The sequence below is a fragment of the Myripristis murdjan genome, chromosome 11 (genome assembly GCF_902150065.1).
Source record: "Myripristis murdjan chromosome 11, fMyrMur1.1, whole genome shotgun sequence".
NCBI classification, from domain to species: Eukaryota; Metazoa; Chordata; class Actinopteri; order Holocentriformes; family Holocentridae; genus Myripristis; species Myripristis murdjan.
Window position 1 is genome coordinate 22,658,906 of NC_043990.1, and position 23,099 is coordinate 22,682,004.

General features: G+C 43.8%; 1 protein-coding gene across 1 annotated transcript in view; it reads right to left on the minus strand.

The window, feature by feature from the left end:
• Positions 1-23,099, minus strand: part of csmd2 (CUB and Sushi multiple domains 2) — a 277,838-nt gene that overhangs the window by 117,808 nt on the left and 136,931 nt on the right. The window contains exons 10-19 of the mRNA XM_030063504.1: positions 20,957-21,078; positions 18,394-18,497; positions 16,168-16,280; positions 9,218-9,400; positions 7,566-7,756; positions 6,969-7,104; positions 4,680-4,874; positions 2,959-3,097; positions 1,276-1,463; positions 242-430 (exon numbers count right to left, since the gene is read on the minus strand). Of these exons, the coding sequence (XP_029919364.1) occupies positions 242-430; positions 1,276-1,463; positions 2,959-3,097; positions 4,680-4,874; positions 6,969-7,104; positions 7,566-7,756; positions 9,218-9,400; positions 16,168-16,280; positions 18,394-18,497; positions 20,957-21,078 (1,560 nt within the window). The remainder of the gene's footprint in view (positions 1-241; positions 431-1,275; positions 1,464-2,958; positions 3,098-4,679; positions 4,875-6,968; positions 7,105-7,565; positions 7,757-9,217; positions 9,401-16,167; positions 16,281-18,393; positions 18,498-20,956; positions 21,079-23,099) is intronic.

Genomic DNA, 23,099 nt, shown 5'->3' on the forward strand with positions numbered 1-23,099 from the left:
ACTTTTAAAACAAGAGCTGTCAGAAGAAAGGTTACCATTTCATATAGATTCTCAACAACACAAATATATTGCAATTTAAATATGATGCAACAAGAGGCAAAGTGTACCAAAAAGCCTTCTCATCCTTCATCTTTTATAACAGTATCTATAGAACAATGCACTTGGGCTTTGATTCTGTTCGTGAATGGGGAGAACTTTGGCAGTCGGTAATTCATTTCTAGGTCAACGTTTTGGAACATACCATCGCAGCTTGGCAGGGGGCGGCTCCACTGGAAATTGGGTTCACACTCTAAAGGCTCTGCGTCACTGAGAGTGTACCCTGCATCACAGCTAAATGTCACCAAGGCGCCCACGTAGAAGTCATTGCCATGACGCTGTCCATTGACTGGGATGCCAGGGTCAACGCAGTGATCTGACTGTAACTGCAGGGCTACAAAGGAGGTTAAGGGGAAAAAGTAAATAAATAAATACAGACACACTTTTATACTCAAGGCAAAATTTATCCATCCCTTTCTGAAGTGGCCTACTTCAGAGGTCTTGACATTTTAAAAGGCTTTTCACTCTTCCAAAGCAATCCAGATAAATAGGGTACAGAAGCATATTTTCAGAAGGAACCAGCCAATGGGAAGTCAGCATGCCCTCTCAGGCTGGACCTTGCATGCTGTAGTTTCTGCCTGAGTGGCGCTCATTGTGAATTATTGAAGCTTTGCAGAGATTTACCGGGGGGAAAAAAGGTGCAAAAGGTTACTATTGTAAGCCATGCAGGTAGGAATAGACTGAAGTAAATAAATAAATGAACAAATAAATTAATAACAGCACGTTGCCTGCTTTGTCTTCTAGTTTGAGTATGTGGCTTTACTGACAATCAACAAAAAAAATCAATCAACACGTGGGTGTGTGTGTGTGTGTGTGTGTGTGTGTGTGTGTGTATCAAATTTTGAGCATGGCAGTGTGTATAACTGCATATGAGCCTGTACAACAGGGTTATCTCACTGCATAATCTAACCCCATTTACTTGTAATTATAGGTGTTGTAATAAGAATGCCTTCATGCTGAAATTGAGAGCCTGTGGTGATTATATTAATAGCCAAGAGTGAATAGCTTCATATTAGTGGTGCTTGTGTCTTCTAATTCTGATTCTAGTGTGTGTGTGTGTGTGTGTGTGTGTGGATTAATTTCCATAGGAGTCCATGTTATGTGGGTCAATGAAATGGGTGCAAAGCCCAACAGAAGTTGTGCTTTGAACTTCATAGGATCTTCAACTGAACTACTTACTCTCATATCGTATGCGGAAGCCGATGTCAGAATGACTCTTGTCAGTGGAGAAGAGGAGATAGAGGAAGTTGGAGGTGCTGATGAGGAACTGCGGGACCTGGGTGCCTTGGTAACTGCCAATCAGAGGTGAAGAGGGGAAGCGCCCGTCGCGTACCTCAAGGACATCATAGTTGACCTCCGTGCGGAACCTGAGAACAGGGCAATAATTTTAGCCAAGCAGCTTGAAAAGAACAAGCTCCCGGGACATTAAAAAAAAAAAAAAAAGCAAGATTAAGATCAATCCAAGCAATTGCAGGTCAGCTTTCGTCTTGAGCCTTGACTGAGGATGAGCCAGAGGATCTAATTCTGCTCTCGGGTTGAAAGGGTATTCAAAGGTCAGCAATACACAGCAGCTAAAGCTCAATCCTGACTGAGTTTTCAAAGTAATCAGAACAATCTTAAAAAAGTTTACAGCAAACCAGTGGGAAGAGACTAGAATTGGGGTAATATGGTGTCTGCATTTAGTACTGGTTAAAATCTTCACCGTTACCTTTGGGACAAACTGAAGATGAGAGATTAACTTCAGAGTGAGGTATGTGTATCCGGTGTGACTGCAGTTTAAACGAGACATAAAACCTTGAATGACCTTCTCCAAATCAGCCAAGGATAAAAATGCTTTCAGATTTGATATATTTCTCAGCTGAAAAAAGCAGATCTGCCTTGTCCTGCTCCAGAAAAGTCTATCCCAAGGTTCCTGACCACTGATTTAATCAATCCAATCTTAAACTATCAGGTTTGTTTTGAATCTCACTTCAGGAACCATGAGGACAACTCTCACATTTTTTTTTCTTCTTCTTTGGGATTTGTTATGACTGAGTTGTGGGAGTCCTGGGACATTGGGCATTCATTACTGCAGATATGAAGTCTCATTTACATGCATACTGTATATGAGACTGTCTGCGCATCCTCCTTTGGTGCGCGTGTGCATGCGCTTGTGTGTTCCCGTCTTTGTTGCCTGAGCCACTTCATCATCAAAGCCATGAATAAATTGCCTCATTTCAGAACCATGCTGTGTAAATGAAGTGCGTTGCGATATTTTATTGATGTTACATAAAAATCAAAGAGCAACAAACATTTATGATGTATCCATTTTGCATGGCGTGCTGGCTATCACGGCAGAGACAGTGATGAGATGGGCATGTGAAGATGAGCCTTAGTGAAACACTAATATGGCGTTTGATCCTAACCCCCCACCCCTCTCTCTCTCTCTCTCTCTCTCTCTCACTCTCTCTCTCTCTCTCCCATTGACAGAACATTGTACCGGACATGTACATATGTACATATTTGCATGCTGTTGGTGTTTTTTTTTTTTTTTTTTTTTTTTTAATGTCTGTGTATATGCACTGTATGTGCATGTGTTAAAGCTGTAAGGATATCTGCGGCCTCTTCTGAGACAGGGAGTGGGAGACATCAAATAAATTGATAAAATAATTATGAGCACTTAATAAATAAAAAATAATGTTATCCTGCTCGGGGGTGTTGTTATTGGGATTACAGCTACTGCATTAGACGCAACAAGGGAGAAAAATAGAAGATAAAGACGTATGAAGAGGTAAATGTGCTGAAGGCGAGAGCCGGGGCAGGAAAAGGTGTGAAAAAAAAAAAAAAGGTAGCATGGTGGCATGAGGTGGTTGGGTGACTCACTTGTCAAAGATGATCTTGATGGGGTAGCCTGGAGGAGCCTCAATGATCCATTCACAGTTGAGGGCCTCCTTATAGAGTTCTGGCCAGCCAGGGGAGAGGATGATCCCACTGGGAGCCTTCAGATCCCCTCCACACGGAGCTGAGAGAGAGAGAGACGGAAAGAGAGAGGCGGAGAGAGACAATAGAGACTGAATTGTGTATGTCTGCCCCAGCTGATGTATGACAGTGTCCATGGATGATCCCATGCATCAGCCAGGGCCCACCTCATTTCTTTTGCTGTCGAGGTCTATCTAATGCAAATCCACTTCTAGCACATTTCAAGGTTAACCATCTCTCCTGGGAACGTGCCTGTTATTGTGCATACGTATGCGTGTCTGAGTTTGTCCATGGGTGTGTGCATACATGCATATGTTTACTACCCCATGCTGCTGTCTTTTAACTCTGTTGTGAAGGCGCCCTCCCAAACACACCCCTGTCGTCTCCATTAAACGGAGAAATGGAACAACTTTGATCATCGGCACAATAGACACTTGAGTACATCGACCCCTTTTTTCGTACCCTCATGTCTGTTATCACTTGCTTAGCCTTGCATCTCTTTTACCGCCCATCCTTAACCGTAACACACAGGGAGCGCAGGGAACTTAGTTACAGTGCCACCGCCACTCTCCTTTTGAAGTGGAATGATTTAATCAGCCAACTCAGTGCACTAAAGGACATCTGTAAAACGCATTATGCCACAAACGCTGGGGTATGATAGATGGTCTCAGAGGAACACAAAGCTGGTGTGGCACGCAGAGGGAAGCGGCATGTGTTTTAATAATGGTCCTTCCCTTGCGTAGCATGAATGGCCTACCTGATAAGGTCCTTTGGAGGAGCGCGAGCCACATCTGCGGAAGATATGCTGCAATACTGGCGCCCAAGAAGAATCTTAGCTCACTAATACCTAGTTTTATCTTAGATTAGCCAGCTTTATTGGACCTCTCTTGGACCTCTCTGGTTTCCTGGATGTGGTTTATTGAATTCATATAGAGTCAGAGAGAGTTAAATGGATGATGCAGCATTTTGCCTGTAAGCTCAGCATGTCCGCTGCATAAGGCACTTTGAAGAACAAAGCTTGCCACTTGAACATATCTGTATTATCAGCAGCGCATTAATTTGTGGCTTAATGATCAGTGTCATAAAATGTCAGACATTAATTATATTTGCATCAGTCTTGTAAGAAATGCAATGGACGGCAGTTTGCAGAGCTGGCCAAACACTTTTCAGGTTGATTTCTAAGCCGGCCAGACATCTGGCATTAGGCCGGACAGTCGTGTTTTTTAACTTCTCTGTCGACCATCTGGCACAGCTTCTCGATGGACACCCAACATTTGAAGGAAAAAAATAATCTAATTACCATCATGAGACATTGTGATCTTGTGCATTACTGGCTCAAGTGCACATCAAATTAGCCATCTCCAGAGGGTCCAGATGTTCAAAGTTGTGCACCAGACTGTGCCAACACATCAGTGTAGGTTATAACCAACTCCGGTATTACTGCCTACTGTGTCATATCGGATGTTGGACTAAATCGACACCCCCGATGATATCCAAATACTCAAGCCACTTCATGCTCTGCAAAAGCGTCTGTTTTTGAGGTGCTAGCTATTGAGTGGGTTACCACATTTCAGGAATATCACTTTAATGAGCCCGCCACACATAGTAACCTTTCCTAAACCTACCTTCACAGCGAGGTACTGCGTTGTCCCACACGACATTGCCGTCCTTCAGGATGCAGGAGATGGTTTGGGAGCCATGGGTCTTGACAAAACCCTCCTCGCACAGGAAAGAGATGGAGCTGCCCAGCTGAAGGCTCTCGCCGAAACGCTTCCCGTTCACGGGTACACCTGGGTCTGGGCACTCATTGTGACGGAATGCTGTGAGTAGGGTTTTTTTTATTTGTTTGTTTTAATTAAATAAAAAGAGAAGAGAAAAGAGAACACATTAGTGTCATTTCTATTGCAACTTCAGGAAGCGATTACCTGTGATTCTTCTGGTACTAATCTCTCACAAATGCCATTTTTTCTATGCAAGGATACTAATTTCCATGGGGACACTGAAATAATTACCCAAGTTTCTCTACAAAACTTGTTTTTTTTTTCCATTGCCAGAGTTTGGCATTGCCAACATTTAGTCAGCAGAGAAATTTGTTTCACTTAGCGAGCCATATTGATTCATCCTGCTGCTCAAGTTTTAGAGGGTGGGGAAGCATATGCAGATCATCACTGCCAGACGACACAGCTGGGATGATATGTGGATAAAAAAAAGGAAGATTGTTTTCACTCATCCTAAAAACTTTGTCCACCAGCCATCTGAATAAAACGTAAAGTAGGAACCAATTGCAAAGGCCATGAATAAATGTACTATGCCTTGTTCCAGAGCAGTGCCCTGGAACAAGGCATGTAAACAAATACATCTGCTATCTCACTTTACTTTCCCTGTGTTTCCCTAACTCTCATACACACATGCGTGGGGGTGACACATGTAGGGGTTGATGAATCCCTCTTCTGTATCCATTGGACCCAAACGGAGTGTGAGCCACACCTCATCCATCACAATCAACTTATTTATTAACGTGCCAAAAGTCCCCTCAATACAGTTTGGCGTGTCCTTAATTAACATGAATGATGGAAGGTGTCCACCCAGCCCCACAACCCCCCATAAAAAAGGTCTGCAGTGAGATGACACTGTTCTCCGGAACTATCCGTCGTCTTCAATTAACTGCTCTTGACACTCATTCACCGTGTTGCACCGGTTATTTATTTATTAATCAAAGCTGCTAATTAATGCATTAGCTGCCGTGTGTTCTCCACATTGCGGCTTTACAGAGACACCTGGGTCAGGTTGACAGCACGCTTGTAAATGAGCAGGCGCCAGGACTCAGATGCATTCTCAGTTGGCTGAGGCTGAGAATGCATGGCTGTGAGACTAGGAAGCAGCCTTCAGGATAGATTGTACCTATGAATATCATCCACCGCAGTGTACTCAACCAAATGAGCAAACAGAGATTTGATTCTACATGGGCCAAAAATATTTTCTATTAATATTATCGGAAGTACTAAGACAGCACCATCAGTGTGGAAAAGTAATGATTTTCTCCAGCAGCAGTAGAAGCATATTAGAAAATGTTACTTAAACACGGCAGTGAATCCTGGCAGAGAAGTCCCAAACTGGACCAAATGAAAGCAAGAAACATCACGAGGGCGACCGTTTATGAAAGCAAAAATAACATTTTATTACTATCATTAAAGGGAGTTGCTGCAATCAATCGCTGCGCTATGCATTAATGAGACGAACTTACACAAAGCATTTTAACTATCAATAAAATAACAACTTCATGACTTTATAGCTCTACAATTGACTCAAGTCTATAAGAAGATATTTATTTTTGGATGTAAATGAATGCAAATACGTTCGGCTCATTAAACAATAGTGCATATGAAATGAATGCAATGATCCTGCTGCCAAACCGTCGCAGCATACCCATGAAATGGGTTTACCAGCACACAGCCAGCATGTACTGTATCTGAGCACAAAGCCCAACTGGAATTTCCTAAGAACTCAGCAGCTACCAAGAATAGAATATAATGAGCATCGCCGCAATATCTCTGTCAGGTAAGGATGCTGTGTCTTTGTTTGTGTTTTTATTTAGATGTCAAGTCTGCATTTAGACAAAGGCAGACAGGGCTTTTGTCATTTCTGCATGCGTGTGCGCGTTTGTATGTGTGCGGGTGCTGGGGGAAATGTTGCCATCAGGTGGAAGAGTTTGTGCAATCTGCAGGAGACACACGCACAGATACGGCGGATGATTCATGAGGCCCATTACTTACAAACACAAATAAACTTGCACAAGTGCACAAGCCCATGCAAAAGGAGTCCTGGAGAATCCACAGCACACAGCGAGGGTGGGCCATTGCGATAAGCTGTGAGGACTTGCCTTTATCTCCTTCGAAGTAACACTCAATACTCACTTGTAAAAGTGATGTTGAAGCCTCTGTCGGTGTACGTGTGGTCAGTCAGGAACTCCAGCCGTGCGACATGGGCACTAGTCGTTATGGGGGGAGGCAGTACATCACCCGAGAAGGTACCCAGGATAGGAGACTCAGCCTGGTAAAGATAGATAGAGGTTACCCGATGAGACCACAGGCATCCTGATAAACCGGAAAAGGCGGAATGCTGAATACTCATGTCACTTTCTTTACATCGCACATTTAAAAACAATGGGAGCTGACCCAAAGTGCTTTATAAAACGGCAGAAAGGTTTACAATGCAAATGCACAAGATTAAAAGTAATACATAAAAGCCAAGACGAAAAGAAAACAAGCACGGAAAAAGGTAAAAACAAGCATTAAGATAAGGAATAACGGAATAGAAAAGAGCGCCCATCTGACTTATAGAAGAGCTAAAAGTCCAGTAATGCAGACAGGCAGCTTGGTAGGCCGGTAGACAGTTACACAGGAAGCTATTCATATTGACTGGCACACTGACTGACAGGTGGGTCAATAGATGAGGCTGCACAGAGAGCCATTCAAAGTGACTGAGAGAAATGGCCTATCATTCAATGGTACCTTCCCCCCGTCCTTGATGGAGAGGAAGTCAAACTGTTTCTCCATGCTGAGGTCATTGAAGGCCAGATTGATTCGGCTCTCCGGCTTGGTGATGATCAGCCACACACAGTGCATGTTGTTACCGTACTCCTGAGGGTAGTTGGGAGACAGCAGCACCCCCGACGGAGTGGTGAAGTTGAAAAAACAGGAGACTATGGGGGGAGATAAAAAGATACAGAGGGAGAGACAGAGAGACAGAGAGACAGAGAGATGCGATGTGAGGAGTAATGGAAAACAAAGCAACACAAAATAAGAGCCTCACACGGAAGGCTGGGATACACGCGCAAATCCCATTTACTTTTGCCGACTACATGGCAACATGATTTGATGCATTTTATTGAATCTGTAGAAATCCACTTCACATCCCATATGTCGTAGGTGTCTAACGTATCAGGGACTAAGTCATATAAAAAAAAAAAAAAAAAAAAAAACACCCCTGAAACTATAAGCAGGCTGCCTCGTAGTGTGGGCATATATACGGTTATAAAGTGACACCCACCATGCTTTAACCACACTCTCAAACGGCTCAGAGGAAATGAAAATAATGAAAAGGGAAATATGGCTGAATCCAATAAAGAGATCACAAACAGCAGTGCGACGCGGTTCACCGTGACAAGACTGTAGTATCCATTTATCAGCTTGCTAGTCCGGGGAACCTTGACAGGGCTGCGTTTGAGCGGTGTGACTGAATCACAGAGCATTATTAGCCACATACATTAAACCTTTGAGCGGGAGAACCCATTAAAATCAAAGTATCTCATTTGAGGGGGCCCCGGAGCATGAAAAGGAGGACAGAGGAAGCCTAAGAAACACAAAATAAGCCGAGGTTAGAGAAGCGGGTTTGTGGCCGCGAGATCACCGTTTCCAATCAAAGACTAGCTGGGGGAAATGTGTGTTGGCAAAGAGAATGAAAAATGCTGTCATTTCCCTCAAGGACTCCTGAGAAGGTACCACCACCGGAGTGTGAATCTGTGTGGTGACTAAAAAGGTAGGAATGTTGAGTCGAATTTCACCTGGATAAATAGGGGTTATAAATTAATGCAGAAACCAATGTGCAAACAAACAAATAATAAGTACACATTGAGTAAAGTGCAACACTGTCATATGTTCCCTGTGAGAAACGTCTTGCAGCCACAGTGACTCAAACAGTTTCATTGCAGGTTAACTAAACACACGGCGTTTCCCAGCATGACGTGGCCAGACTGACTTTTGTGCCAGCCATCTCCGTGCCACTCAGCTCTGCGATGTTTACGTGGATGCTGCAGCTTTTTCGGCCAGCCCATTATCTTATCAATATTATAACAGTGGCCATTATCTGCACGCTCAGCTCTCTTTCTCCTCTTCCCCTCACCCTCTTGCTCTTTTTCTCTGGGTGTTTGTCTTTCATGGCGTTAATTAGCTAATAAGCCCTCCTATTGTTCCAAAATCCACAGCCTCTGCTAGGCAAACCATGGGGATAATCTGACCATTTATTATGCAGCCCTCCCGGTATGAATTCACATGCAGGAACATACATATTAATGCACCCACACGACTAGGTGCGCACATACACATATATACACACACACACACACACACAGAATATGCAGAATTAATGATAGAGGGGCTCTTACAAACACAACTGGGCTTCTTTGCTGACCACTGGTTGTTCTTCTGACAGGTGATGTTCTTCTTGCCCACCAGCTCGAAGGCAGGCAGACACTCAAAGTACAGTCTGTCCCCGTGACGGAAGCCGGTCCCCTCCCGCTTGCCGTAAGCCGGGATACCAGGATCTCCGCAGCTGCCCTGGTCAATTTCTGCGTAGACAGACAGAAATGTAAATTTTGAGCATACATTTTGCAAAAGGGGACACTGACAATAAACGGCCAGTATTTCAAGAGGCATGGGAGTTGGCTGAGTGAAGCTGGAACGGCTGCAATGTCACAGAAAATGTTTTGAAATTAGATCTAAAGGTTGTAATGCTAAATGAAATCCAGCTGGGCCAACGCAGGGGTGTTCAAAGTTTTTCATGTTCTGGACCTCAAGATGACTTTCAGTAAGCCACAGTCCCCCCCCTGTATGAGCTCTTGTGTCAACAGATAGTTTGTTTTCATGAGCATGAAAACACAAGAACTTGGAAATCGGAAATCTGATTCAGTAATCACTGATTCACTGTTAAAATATTTAAATGTAACCATTATGAATACAGTTTTCTTGAGAAAAAAAATGCATTTTTTTTAATTTTCTGGTATTTTTCTTTTTTTTTGTTTTCTTTTTAATATGATAATCACAGTTTCCTCAAATTTTTGAAAGAAATCGAGTGCATTTGCATAAGTTTTAAGGGGTTAAACTGTTTCGATGTCATACTAGAGCACTAACTTTTTTTTTCCCATTTGATTATTGACTCTGGCCTCTGGCTGGTCACTTGTATCAGAAACACTATTGAAACAGCTTTTTATTACCTTACTAAAACTAGACCCATGTTAAGTATGGTTGGTGCAGAAACTATTGTTCATGTATTCGTCATGTTTACTGTGATGATTACTGTAATGTTCTGCCAGAATCCTGACCAGAACCAGGAAGTCTGACCATTAGTTTAATTTAGTTTCTGTCTGTTTAGATGTCCCTCATAGCCTCTCTCCGCTTCTCTTTCCTCTCTACTTTCAGTTGTGACCATGCTGTGTTACTACCACAGTCTCCTCTGTCTGTGTTAGTGGTCTGTGTGTGTGTCTGCAGCATGGATGTGGCTCCCGTCTTTAGGTCGGTAGCCTGACTCGGTGTCCATGCCCTGCTGTCCCTGGTGCTGTTCCCTCTGCATGGCTCTGCTCCCCGTGTGCCTTCCACAGCCGGTAGCCTTGGTAGCCTTGCCACATTTATGCATTAATGCACTTTATTCTCTGTTCGCTTCGTGTTTGGTCATCGTCCTGTGCTGCTGTGTCTGCCGCCTGCTTCTATTGTCTGCCAGTGTGTTGCCCTTTGCATTCAGACTGTATTGTTTGTAATTTGCTCACTGGTTCAGCACCTTCTGCACACCTGTCTGGCCAGGAACAGGGTTTCCTTTCTCTGTGGTCCTTCTCAAGATTTCTTCTATTTTTTATTTATTTTATTTTTTTCCCTATTACAGTTGTTTTTTGTTTTTTAAAGGGGAGCTTTTTCTTGCCTGCTATGAGGATTAAGGGGGTGTCGTCCCCTTTGTTGTAAATCTGTGGGCATGTAAAGGCCTTTGAGACTGTAAACAGTGATACTGGGCTTTAAATAAACTTGAACTTGAGCAAACAATCCCTAGACCCCACTTTGAAAACCGCTCCGAGAATTAACACAGGGTCAGATGCCCTCTCCTTAATCTGCTTGCCACTGTTGTCTTACACACAATCCTTGGATCTGTGGCCCATGAGAAGTGCAGTCTCTTCGGCTTTGTTCAGAAGTTTAAGAGACGGAGAGAGAGAGAGAGAGAGAGAGAGAGAGAGAGAGAGAGAGAGAGAGAGAGAGAGAGAGAGAGAGAGAGAGAGACTCATCTTTTAAAAGACTGAAGGTCATTAACTGTACCAGCTGTAGCGTCCAGCACCCAGGTATTGACAATGTACAACTGCATGGGTGATAAAGTGATAGGATATCTAAGCAAGATTCATTGCAGTTCTCTACACAGATCTCAGGCCAGATCAAGGACAAGTCTGAAGTGCTGTTTCCCTTGCAGCAACTTAAATCACCCTTACCTTCATGTGGATGACGTTAAGTTACTGAATAGAGCTGACTCTCCTCTGACCCCATCTTCTGACAGAACAAACATCCTACCCCGTTGTGTGCATCTGTGCATGTGTACTTCTGCGCGTACGGCGTGAGTGCATGTGTGTTAGGTAAATCGCTGCTGTCTTTTCAATTATTCAAAATGTGGAAACAGCAAAGCATGCTAGGAGACACTCAGAGAATCAGAGACGTTGTTTGTTTGAACGCGGGTAAGAGGGGAGGGAAGCGGAGCGGGAAAGAGAGAGAGAGAGAGAGATTGGGAGGCAAAGTGAAGAGGAAGAGAACAGGTTTGCACAGGAACAGAAAGGGACTGGGTGAAAGTGGCTGTGAAAAAGCAGATAAAGGGGGGAAGGAGGATGGATGAATGGATGAATGAAGAGTACAAGGCAAGACTCACACCCTTAGATAGGTGTACGCCGCACAGGCAGCGCACGCCGCATTCAAAATGGCATGTACTCCACACTCTCTGCGCCAGGCGTTTACTATCGCACAGCATCAAAGTCAAAGGTTTTTCTACTCTCTGCTCCTAACATGCTTTATCTCTGCTTTTATACACTGAATATTTTCTTCCCCTCTGTTATCTGTTTCAATATTGTCTCCGGCAGGGAATTCTGATGCAACTCCCATAAACTGTGTCTTGATTAGAATCAGCTCTTATGAAACAATATCCAAGCAAAATCATTACCATCTCTATCTTAAGATAACGCGCAGACACATTGTACGGTGAGGTGTGATAATTGCTATAATAAAATAAATGGTTATTAAACACCCCCTTCACTCAAAAATGTTTTTCTTATGTTTATGTCTCGCAAAATATCTGGTGTTGACTTATATCTGTGCAAAGGTTGTTATCAGAGAGGTTTACTTGCATATCCGCGTTGGTTGTCATAGTAATGACGCGGGTTTATAACCACATCAAGGCAGCAGAATGGATGTTCTGCTATGAATTCCTCTCCTGCAGAGTCGTCATGGCACTGAAATTAACATATCAATGTCGACGATGGAAAAGGCAGAGCATGCCGTTCTTACTGCAGCTGTAATCACAGTAAAGCGAGGGAATGTGGACCTCTGAGAGACGCAGTGACTGATGGGGACATGTGGCCCTTGCGACATTTGATGAAGACCCGTGGCTTGCCAACTTCAGGATGCTCAGAGAGACATTTCAGACGGACCTGTAGTCTTGTAAGACTCGATATTCAAGGTCAAGACATGCCGTCAAAGTGCCGTGTGAGATATGATTAGTTATAATAAATGTGACAGTTCAAACTGAGTCACATATCAAGAAATGGAATCTGAATAGCGTTTGACACCACACAAATGTGGTTTGAATTTGACTGGGTAAAGTCGGATTTCATATGACTTTTGCCATTTAGACTGCAGAACATCCATCATGTTAGATACGGCAAAAAAAAAAAAAAAAATCTGATTAGAGCTGTCTGTTTGAGCATAGCCATAGTAGCACAAGCCTGAGCTGGCTAAGATGATTTACTGCAAAGCGACAAGAGCACAAGTGGTTTACGGTTAAAAGGTTGAAAATTTGAACGATTCGATCATTTAATAATATTCAATGGATCAAGCCTACGTGTTACAGCTTTTTTTAATTGATAAAAGTTTGACTGAAACTCACTATTTTGCACTTTCACTGACAATAATCATCAACATTTTGCGATCAAGACTGATTTTTAAGATGGGACTGAGTCAGCTTTAGTTTGAGGCGGTCAAAATAAGTACTCAGCAAAAGGAATGTTGTACTATTTAGAGCTTTAAAGTCAGGTGGTGTGTTTAGTGTGTCTTGAATCTGGTCATGACGGCAATATTCACTGATTTTACTGAAATTCTGCCTCAAAGACACTCCCCCTTCCTGTCGGCCGAGCTAAGACAGCCAGAGTGGATACCACGGGATGAGATTATTAGTCACAAAGAGTTCATTTCAGGCTAACAGTCAGGTTGGCTACTTTACCGCATGACATCAAAATCAACAGGGTTTGCCAATTTTCTCGCCATGGGTTTTATTTTTCCATAATTCGCTATGCCACTAAGTATCTCTTTACTGGCTCCTTATCCTCCTGAAATGTTACTCACTGGTCTTAGGATCCTCTCTCTCATCTGTCTCTCCACAAATGTATCCCTCCCCTCACTGTGTGACAAATGTTCACACTTGCACAGGGAGCTGACTTGAGCACTTTCCAGCACACACACACACACACACACATGCACAGGCACACACCTCCATGGCAACCCTTCTCTCTTCAAAACACACACGCCCATTTCGTTATCTAAGGATTTATGCACCCTTCTCTCCGTTGCTCACTCTTCTTCTCACGTTCCTATTTTTTCGGAGGTTGCAGATTGCAGATGGGAATGCTGAGGCATCCTGTCGAGGCATCCGGATGGGGAACACGGAGACTGAATAAGCTCATCCATCCAGGAAATGATGGCACCGTCTAATACGATTTTAAATCGCACCAGGGGTTATGCTGGGTATAAATCCATACTCAGCCCTAATGATGATCATCATTTAGAGCACATATTTAGAGCTTGCTGCTGTTTGGATGTATGGCTATCCTGAAGCTGCCTCATTCACCAGACAACTCATTGATCTTTAGTGGAAGTCACCTTTAAAAGGGGGGATGCTGAAAGCGAGTTCTGAGGAGAAGTTGAGAGGGAGCCGAGGAGGAAATGAACCACGGGGATGTTTTTGGTGCGAACGAAAACCACAAGTTGAAGCGCAAGTGGGCTGTAAAGGAGACAGGCAGATGTACCAATGCACGCACGCACACACACACACACACACAAAATCACACAGTCCTTTGGTTGTCACTGCAGCATACAGTTGCAGACTCATTGAAGAGCCCAAATTCCCTGCAGTGTTTTTCTCAAGTAGGGCCTCTCTTCCCCATGGGCCCCTACAATTAGAACATCAGGGAAAATGGGGGGGAATAAATAAGAAACTGCATCCCTTTGATGTGCGTGCGTCTGCGCCGATGTGTGTGTGTGTGTGTATGCATTTCCCAGCCTGTGTATACATATCTGTGTTTGTGCGCGTGCTGTTTGTGTGTTTTTGTTTGTCCATGTATGTGTGCGTGCGTGTTGAGAGACAGAGAAAGAGGGCGGGAGTGAATGAAACAGCAGTTGTGATTCTCATGAATAAGGGAAGAGACGTAATGGCATATTTGTTGTCCCTGTCTGTTTGACATTCCAAAGTCATCCAGACATTGTAATGGGTCTCAAACTCACATTACTGTCAACTACCGCACTGTAATCTCCTCGGGCCTCGCGCTGCAAATTGACTTCACTATAGGATCAAAATCAGAGGGCAATCTGCATGCGTGCATGGGTGGGGTTCGACTCGTGCGCACGTTTGAAATTGCACGTGCTCAATATGGCTTGAAAAGTGCCGCAGTGCACGGGCTTGTAGCGACGCGTGTGCATGATCACCCGGCGTGATTGTGTTTCCGAGAGTTAGCGTTTCAGTTGAAATATTGAGGCCACTGCGGAGCGGATGAAAACACACACACGCCTACGCGCGGGGTAGGGTGGGAGTGTGTGTACTGGTATGGCTGTGTTTGCAATTACACTTGATGATCAGACTTAAAATACAAGTAATTGAGAATGCAAATTAGATTTTGGGTGCTCCAATCTGGGAGGTGAAGTGGTTCAAAGCGTTTCTTCCCCTTCATTAAGTAGAACTCATTGTTTTAATTACACTTTGGTTCAGCGTGCTGCTCCACTTTCTCTGTTATTTTTACTGATGAAAAATAAGCATCTGTGGGCAAGGGAGAAGACTCGCTGTGCTTCTGAGAGGAAAACGGCAGACTTATCTGGAGGAATAACTCTGGCAGAGTCCCTATAGTCAGACACACAAACACACGCACGCAGACACACAATCACTTGTACTGCCGCTTTTGTCTCTCCCCGTCTTTCTCCATCTCTTTGCATGTGCACACGAATACACACACATATATAACACCCACACAGCCATACGAACATGCACACATACATACACACACACACACAGACACACACTCCCTGCAGCCCTGAAGCTCCGGATGATAAAAGTCCCGAAGTCTGCGGCAGGCAGATGTGGAGTAAAAGATTGTTAGGGGGAAGGTGTGCAGGAAGGGAGAAAGGGAGGGAGGGAGGAAAGAAGTGAGGAAAGTTAAAAGAGGAAGGAACATGGTTCCCTCCAGAAGACAGTGACAGAAAGGAGGGGGCGGAGGGGTTACGGAAAGTAAGGCATTAGTGTCACTAATCTCTTCAAAATAAAAGGCTTCAAAGAGACTGACACTGCATCTCTGACCCCTCCGCTGTTTGAGCCCAAAATCAGGATGATGGATGTAGCGGAGGGCAACAATGTTACAGCAGACTGAAATAAAATGTGCGCTGTCAGAACCCATGATGTCAGCTTTGAACAGTGAGTCACTATGCACATGGGTGAAAGAGCAAAAAAAGAGGCAATTTTCATTCTCTCTGAGGGTGCCAAAAATGGAGCTTTGCTTAGATTAGAACAGTAATTGTAAAAGATACCTACACGCTATTGTCTCTTTATTACCTTGACTAGCTCTGTGAATCTGTGTCACATTAGGTTTGAAATGTTGAGGCGACGCAGGGCCGTTTGATTTCAGACAAGACAAGCGATCCTTTTTTAATGACCTTGCCGCTTTTGATGCCGCCTGAGCGCCAGGCACGTTGACTAGCTCAAGTGTGAGAAGTTGTTTTGAAATACATTTCCGAGTGTGATAAGTTGTGACAAGTCTAATAAAGGCAGGCAAGGTAGCCAGCGCACCCCTTCCCCCTCCCCGCCTCTGCTTGACAGCCGGGATGTTTGAGATGTCCTTACCTTCATATGACACCTTGAAGCCCAGGGAGCCGCTGGTGTCGTCTGTTTTGAAGTTGAGCCACATCTGGTGACTGGTGCTGACGACCAGGTCTGGAGTGGTCGTGCCAGACAGGCTGCAAATAGAGACAAGATGGAAAAGCTTGTTAAGCATAAAGCGTGTTTAAAGAGCGCCCTGTGTGGATGTACAGCGTGTGACTGCACATCGTGTGAGATACCACGGCCAACTGCTTCGACGGCAGCGGGAGGTTTTGCTGAGAGTTGTCAGACATCGGACAGGGTCTGCATTTTCTGCACCGTGCGCTCGGTTTCAGCTTACTAGCCAAAGGCCCTGCTTTCACTGCATCGTGAAATCTATTTAATGCAACTGTAAACAGCAACTTTTTTTTTTTTAACACCTGAGGTTTTACATCAAACTATCCGACGTTCCTCATAAAAGCAAAGTGCTCTAAAACTGTTGCATGCAAATTTACTCGGCGAGGCCTTTTTGTTTGTTCGATTGTTTTCCCCAAACCTCCAATTTAAAACATTTGGTACAAGCAAGAAGACAAAAGAAGCCAAAGTAAGTTAATTCAAGAATGAAGAAAAGAAGAAAAGGAAGATGACCACCACCACCACCACCACCAACAACAACAACAAAAGGACAATGATCAAGACAAAGAAGAAGAAGAAGCAGGAGAATCTTATTTGCACAATAAATCCACCCACTTTTAATTAAGAGGTGTATATGTGCAGAGTGATTAAGTTATCACAACATATTGTGCTGATAAATCTATCCTCTTGTGCCATATTTTTTTATAGTTTGTTTGTGTGACCTCAATGAAAGATGATCCTAGCACTGTCTATTTTGGTTTCATGTCACACAGGGGCATTCAGAGGATGTCCATATGGGAGAAAGGTGATTCTTAATTGGATAGATTAAGTCATTTTCAATGTTGTGGTGTATGTGTGTGTATATGTGTGTGTGTGTGTGTTTGTGTTTATACACAGAAGTTACAGCAAGGAAGCTCCTTGCCGCTCAACAAACGCCTCCTCCACAAACCTCTCCCTCCTTTATTTCCCACCTCTACCCTGTCCCCACCCGGGCGAGGCAGTCTCGCATAAAAATGGATCTATAAAAACTTTATTAAGGCGGTAAATTTCAGCACAATTAATAACAACATCCTGTGAAACGTTATGGAGCATCTGCTAGTGCAAACTCCATTAGGGGGCATCAATATGCAGTTCGCAACGCTGCGCCACATGGCTGTGATCTTGTTTTTAACATTGAAGAAAATGGTGATTGACAATGTGGTGCATTCTATTTTTCATGCGCTAGTGCCTCAAGAGGTGATGAAACGAAGGAGAAACAGAGCAGCAAAGAGAAAGGGCTGGAGCGGAAAGGGGCCAAGAGAGAGGTGCTGCAGGGTGAAGGAAAAAGGGAAGTAAAGGAGGAGGAGTGATGGAAAGGGTGATGAGAAGGCGAGAGAGCTATCGAATGCAGGAGAAAAAAACAATAACAAAACAAGGTCAGATGTAATGCGGGCTACAGTTTGGCGCTGAATATTTTAGCATTTCCGAATAAACGCATTCCAACTGACAATGTCAAATGAAATGTTTACATGAATGGTGAATAAAACAATCTGATTTGGTGTGTGTTTACAAGCAGATAATCAGAATAAATGTGGACAAAAAGGTTTTGGGCTACACTGGAAAATTGTTGACATCGCTTTCTCTGACTCGACAGACATAAGAAAGAAGAGTGCATTCCAAACAAAGAAAATAATCGAGTTTAAACAAACAGCTCACCCGAAATACAAAAAAAGGAAGTTGCAAAGTAACATCTATCTGCTCCCTATAAGCACAAACTAAAGGCAGATGTCAGCCTGCCAGTGATCTTCCACAGGAAATAGTTCCAAATGAAACTCTACACCTCCGACAGCTATAGATTATATCAGGTATCTATATTACTGTTTTTGGAAAGTGCTGTTTATATTTTGGGTGAACTGTTCCTTTAAGTGTTTACATGACTTAGCAGATTACCAACTGTTTACACAACTAATTTCATACTGTAAGGAATTACATTTGGAACGGACACATTTTTCAATGTGGGCTGACTGAGCTCAGGGAGCATCAGGCTGCAAGTAAACCCACAGCATGAAATGAAAGAACGACACAGATAAAGCCACAAGCACCGAGGAAAAGAAAGAGAAATAAGGACAAAGGATGGAGGTCGAAGGAGTCACTCACACGTGGAAGACGGTCTTCTGGTCTCCCACCACCTCGCCGTCCCCGACTGTCAGGGTGTCGTAGCCACGCTCCAGGTCAAAATCCTCAAACGTCAGCTTGATCACCTAGACAAGAGAGGAGACATCGCCATGACAACCGTGAACGGCAGATGCTCGACCCCCTCCGACACCAGGTGCAGAGGAGAGACCCCTTCCCATCTGTCACTCTCCCCATCCCTCCATCCATCCATCTCTCCATTTATCAATCTCTCCTGTAGTTTGGACATTTTCCTGGCGCGGTTCCACTTAGCCCTGCGCTCATGCTCAGTTGCTTGTGTTTTATCGCATCACATCACCAGTCCTCATTCTTTGCACCGTCAGATTGTGACTATTATGACTCACATTGACTCATTATGTTCAATATGGGCGAGCTTGGAATTGCTGCACCTGGATGATTGTGTTTGGATGAGGTGTAGACGTTCTATTTCAATCCAGGCTTGTGTTGTCATCCTGCCATCCTTCATTTAACCCACTTATGCACATGTCAGTGTTTTGCATGTGTGTGTGGGTGTTTTACTCTGATCTCCAATAAGGTGATCATGAACTCCCTCTGATTCATCACTCATCTGCCAGACGGTCCACATGACCGCTGCCGCTCCCCATCACACCTGCAGGCCGCCTCAGGAAGAGGAGGGATCCCACTGTGGACCATTTAGCTTGACTTTGTGACTCGAAGTCACATCGAGGGATGAGCGGGGGAGGCGTAGAGGGACTTGAGGTTTCCACAAGGTGAATTTATCCATCATAAAGGAGGCCAAAAAAGTTTTCAAAAATGAGGATTTATGCATTGAACTTTCATGGAGGGGGAAAAAAAGAGAAAAATCTGCTCATTTCAGCTCATTTCTATGCTGCAGGAGAGAATGTGGGAGCGAAGGCGGAACAAGGTAAGAAAAACAATAAGCGTGCCCTAACCAAAGGAAACAAGGGGCAAGCCTAATAAAGGCGACCACTGAAATAAGGTTTGTCTAAAGTATGATAGTGCAAAATGCTGATAAATAAACAGAGGAGAAAAAAAAACAGAGGGAAGTGTAGGAAAAAAAAAAATAAAGATATAGAAAAGGCAAGTACTGTCCTGGTCTCCTATTTTAAATTGGCTGCCACTGACTTCCGCCAAATTCTTAATGTTTTCAGAGGGCTGGGAGAGCAAAGCCTAATGAAAAAGCTTATATAAATGCAAATTGCATTCTGTCCTATGTTAAGCCCAGTGCCTAATGAAAATTGCCAAGGTGGAGAGCGGAGATGGATGGCGTGTAGACAAAACAGGTCAGATCACCAGATAAATGGAGTTTCATCCCACAAACTCATCTGCCATCTGCCAGCCAACAGGTGAGGGACGGAGGGGACACAGGAGGGGACAAACAAAATCGGAAAAAGCATAATAACCATATATGCTTTGCTCGCCATCTCTGGCTATTTTGGAACCGAGACCTCGGTGTCCCTGATGCTGAAGGAGAAAACACTTGAAAAAATGTCAGCTGAAAAGAGCTACATTCAGTCGCCCCGGGGCATTATGAAGGAACAACACTTGACAAGAGCCCACATTAGTCATGATGTCACGAGGTTGGTTTTAGTGTAGAAGAGTTGTGTCACGTCCCGCCTGCCTCCCTTGGCGGTTCTGCCTCAGTCTCCTGCCTGACCTAACGTCTCCTCTGGCAGGGCCTGTGTGGATGGGCAGGAATAGAAGGCCATTACATCTCTAAAGAGAAAGAACAGCCTCGCTCCATCTTCATCTGGACCGGACGCCCAGCGACAGACAGTCCAAAGTACCGTTGTCTGTTTCAGCAGGCTGCCCGCCGGGTATACCCAAGGGTGCCAGCATGTGTGCATGTGTCTGCATCCAAGTAACTGTGTGTGTGTGTGTGTGTGTGTGTGTGTGTCTACCTTTCTTGCCTTGCCTCACCCCACATAGCCTCTCCTTCACTCAGCACAGTGTGATAAGAGAACAGATTTGTAAAACCATTTTGTTTGAGTTCACAGAAGGATATTTGGCAAGCAGGCGGCCGGGTGGCCTTGAACACAACTCCAAAGTCATTGGTCTGAGCGGAGCGGCTATGTCACTTTCATGATATCCCAATATCCTCTGAGCACACCCCCTAAAACCTCTCCATTCCTCTTCTGTCTTTTTTCACTCCCTTCTTCGCTCTCTCACCACAGGTGTTTCTAATAACTCTCTTTGTCTTCCGTTGGCTAAAGTCTGACCTTTTTTTTATTTTATTATTCTCTCGTATTCTTTATCTTGAGGATTTTTTTGTCTGCCTCTATCACAGGGTGTGTTGAATAGGCTCCAAAATGTCCTCCAGCATTTAGTGAAGTATAATATGAGTCATTTGTGCCAGCAAAGCGCCTCCTCTCCGGTCCCACCACTACAGCTGCAAACACACAACTCAGCTACTTTTCAGTTTGCTGGCAGCTGAACCACTTTTTGCACCAGTGGGAAAGCCAGCGATTACAGCAGGAAAGCAGTGGCAATGTTTCACCAGCGCTCCCCACAATGCTGCTCTAATCCCATGAGTAATGGCTTTTACCTTGGATGTATCCGTGGCTGTGATGACCCAGGTACAGTTAGCGTTGTTGTCGTACTGGACCGGATAGTTTGGAGAGGTGATGATGCCATTGGGTCCTCTCAGCTGACCTCCACACATGGGTGCTACAGGTGATGAAAGAGAGAGTGGGTCACTGACAATCTAACATAACACTTTTTTTTTCTTTTATAAACCACAAAGAAGTTATTTTTGAAAACATGCAGCTCCAGACTGGATGTGGCCAGCGGTTCAAGAAACTAAAGATAGGACAACCATTACCAGCATGGTAAAAAGAAAGGCTATACACCGCTGTTGAAAGTAATAAGACACTCAAGACAAGATCAAAAATAATATAAAAATAAAAACCAAGCACCAAATTCCCTTCTGGGAACGTGGATTGGGACTTAAAACCATATCAAAAGACAGCTGCACGAAGGCAGAAAAGCAAATTCACTATTCATCTTTGTCTTGTCAGAGAAGACAATAAAACACCATCGTAATCTGAGTAAGCCACACTGAACATAATCCTCCAGTGGCAGGATCATGAAGATCAAATCACTGACTAACTTCAAATCACCTACAAACTGCTGATACTGTTGTGTTCTGAATCGAGGCAACAAGGCATCAGTGTCTTATCTGCGGTGTAAGCGAGGATAACTTTGAAAATGTGCAGCTGTCTGGCAAGTGCCCGGTAAGGATAACTCGGCAATTGTTTTGTTTATGAGCGATCATCCAGTCGTAAACAGAAGTGCCATCCAAACAAAATCGACTGAAGTGCACTCGCTAAGTACTTGACCTGCCAATTCAGTGTGGCAGTTAAAATGCACATGAATGGGAGACTAATGACAAATTCAATCAAAGCCATAAATCACTCCGAGAAAAAGCGCAGTCAACACAACAAGCATGCCGAATGCTGTAATTGCTGATCGCCATAGCTTTTGTTCACTCGAGCGTATCTAGATATGCACATCGGAGAGCACAGGTGAGCAAACCGACTCTTTAAGGACGATGTGACTTTTCTTATCGAGGCCCTGAGGCGTCTGCATGGCCGAACTTTTAAACACCTTTTCAAATTAAAGCGGTATTGGTAATGAGTCTTTTAGGAAGTCTGTGTGTATGTATGTGGGGTGGTGGCGGGAATGGATGTGTGTGTGTGTGTGGGGGGGGTTAACATGAAAGTATTTAAATGGACTTGGACACAGCCACCCTGATCTTAATGAGTTACGTCTAAGAGAGGTCCTGCGGGTGTTCAAGCGCCGCTCAGTGGCTCCACGCACCACCCCTCTCCCTCCAAACCACCTCTATTAAATTGTAAAAAGAACTTTGGGGAAGTTTAGGGACAAATTAAGTAATTAATTTGAGTGGTGCTGACAGTTAGGGTGACCTTAATGAAAATAATACAGCGGCGACCAAGTCCACTGAAGTATCATCCCCCCCACCCTTTTTTTTTTTTTTTTTTTTTTTTTTTTTTTTTGTTAAATAATGGAGATTATTGGGCCAGATCACTCCTGCCCTGGGCTTTTTAATTTTTTTTTTTTTTTTTTTCCCGACAACTGAAATGAAAGTCCAGCGGGCTGATCACTCAGTAATCAATGACCACAATGATTCACAAAAAAAATAAATAAATAATCGGTGTGACCCAAGGGGAAAAAAGAAAGTATGAGCAAAAAGGGGAACTGTGGATATTATTACCTCCAGAGGATGAATATGAACTCGTCGATGATGAAGTCTTTTTTTCCCCCTCTTTCTTCCTGTGCTAATGATAGCTCTGGTGAATTTAATGATGACTAATGCTAATTTAAGACACAGATACATCTTCAATTATTCCTGGACAATGTTTAATCTTCATTCAAATGTTCTGCAGCACAACAAAGGCACAGTACCAAAAGTTGAACGGGGACAATTCTAGTTCCTAGTTTAACTCCAGGGAAGGCAGCAGAAGTCAATGAAGTCAAAGTTCATTTCACAGAAAAGGGAAAGGCTGAAAATGGCATTCCATGATACAAAACATGATCATTTGATTGGCAAGCCACTTGCACTTCAGAAAGAGTGCGTAGGCCAAAGCATGAGACCAAGCAACACAAATATTACGGTCTATACACAAAAAACAGGTTGGATATTGCTCGTTAACTTTCTTTTATTCACA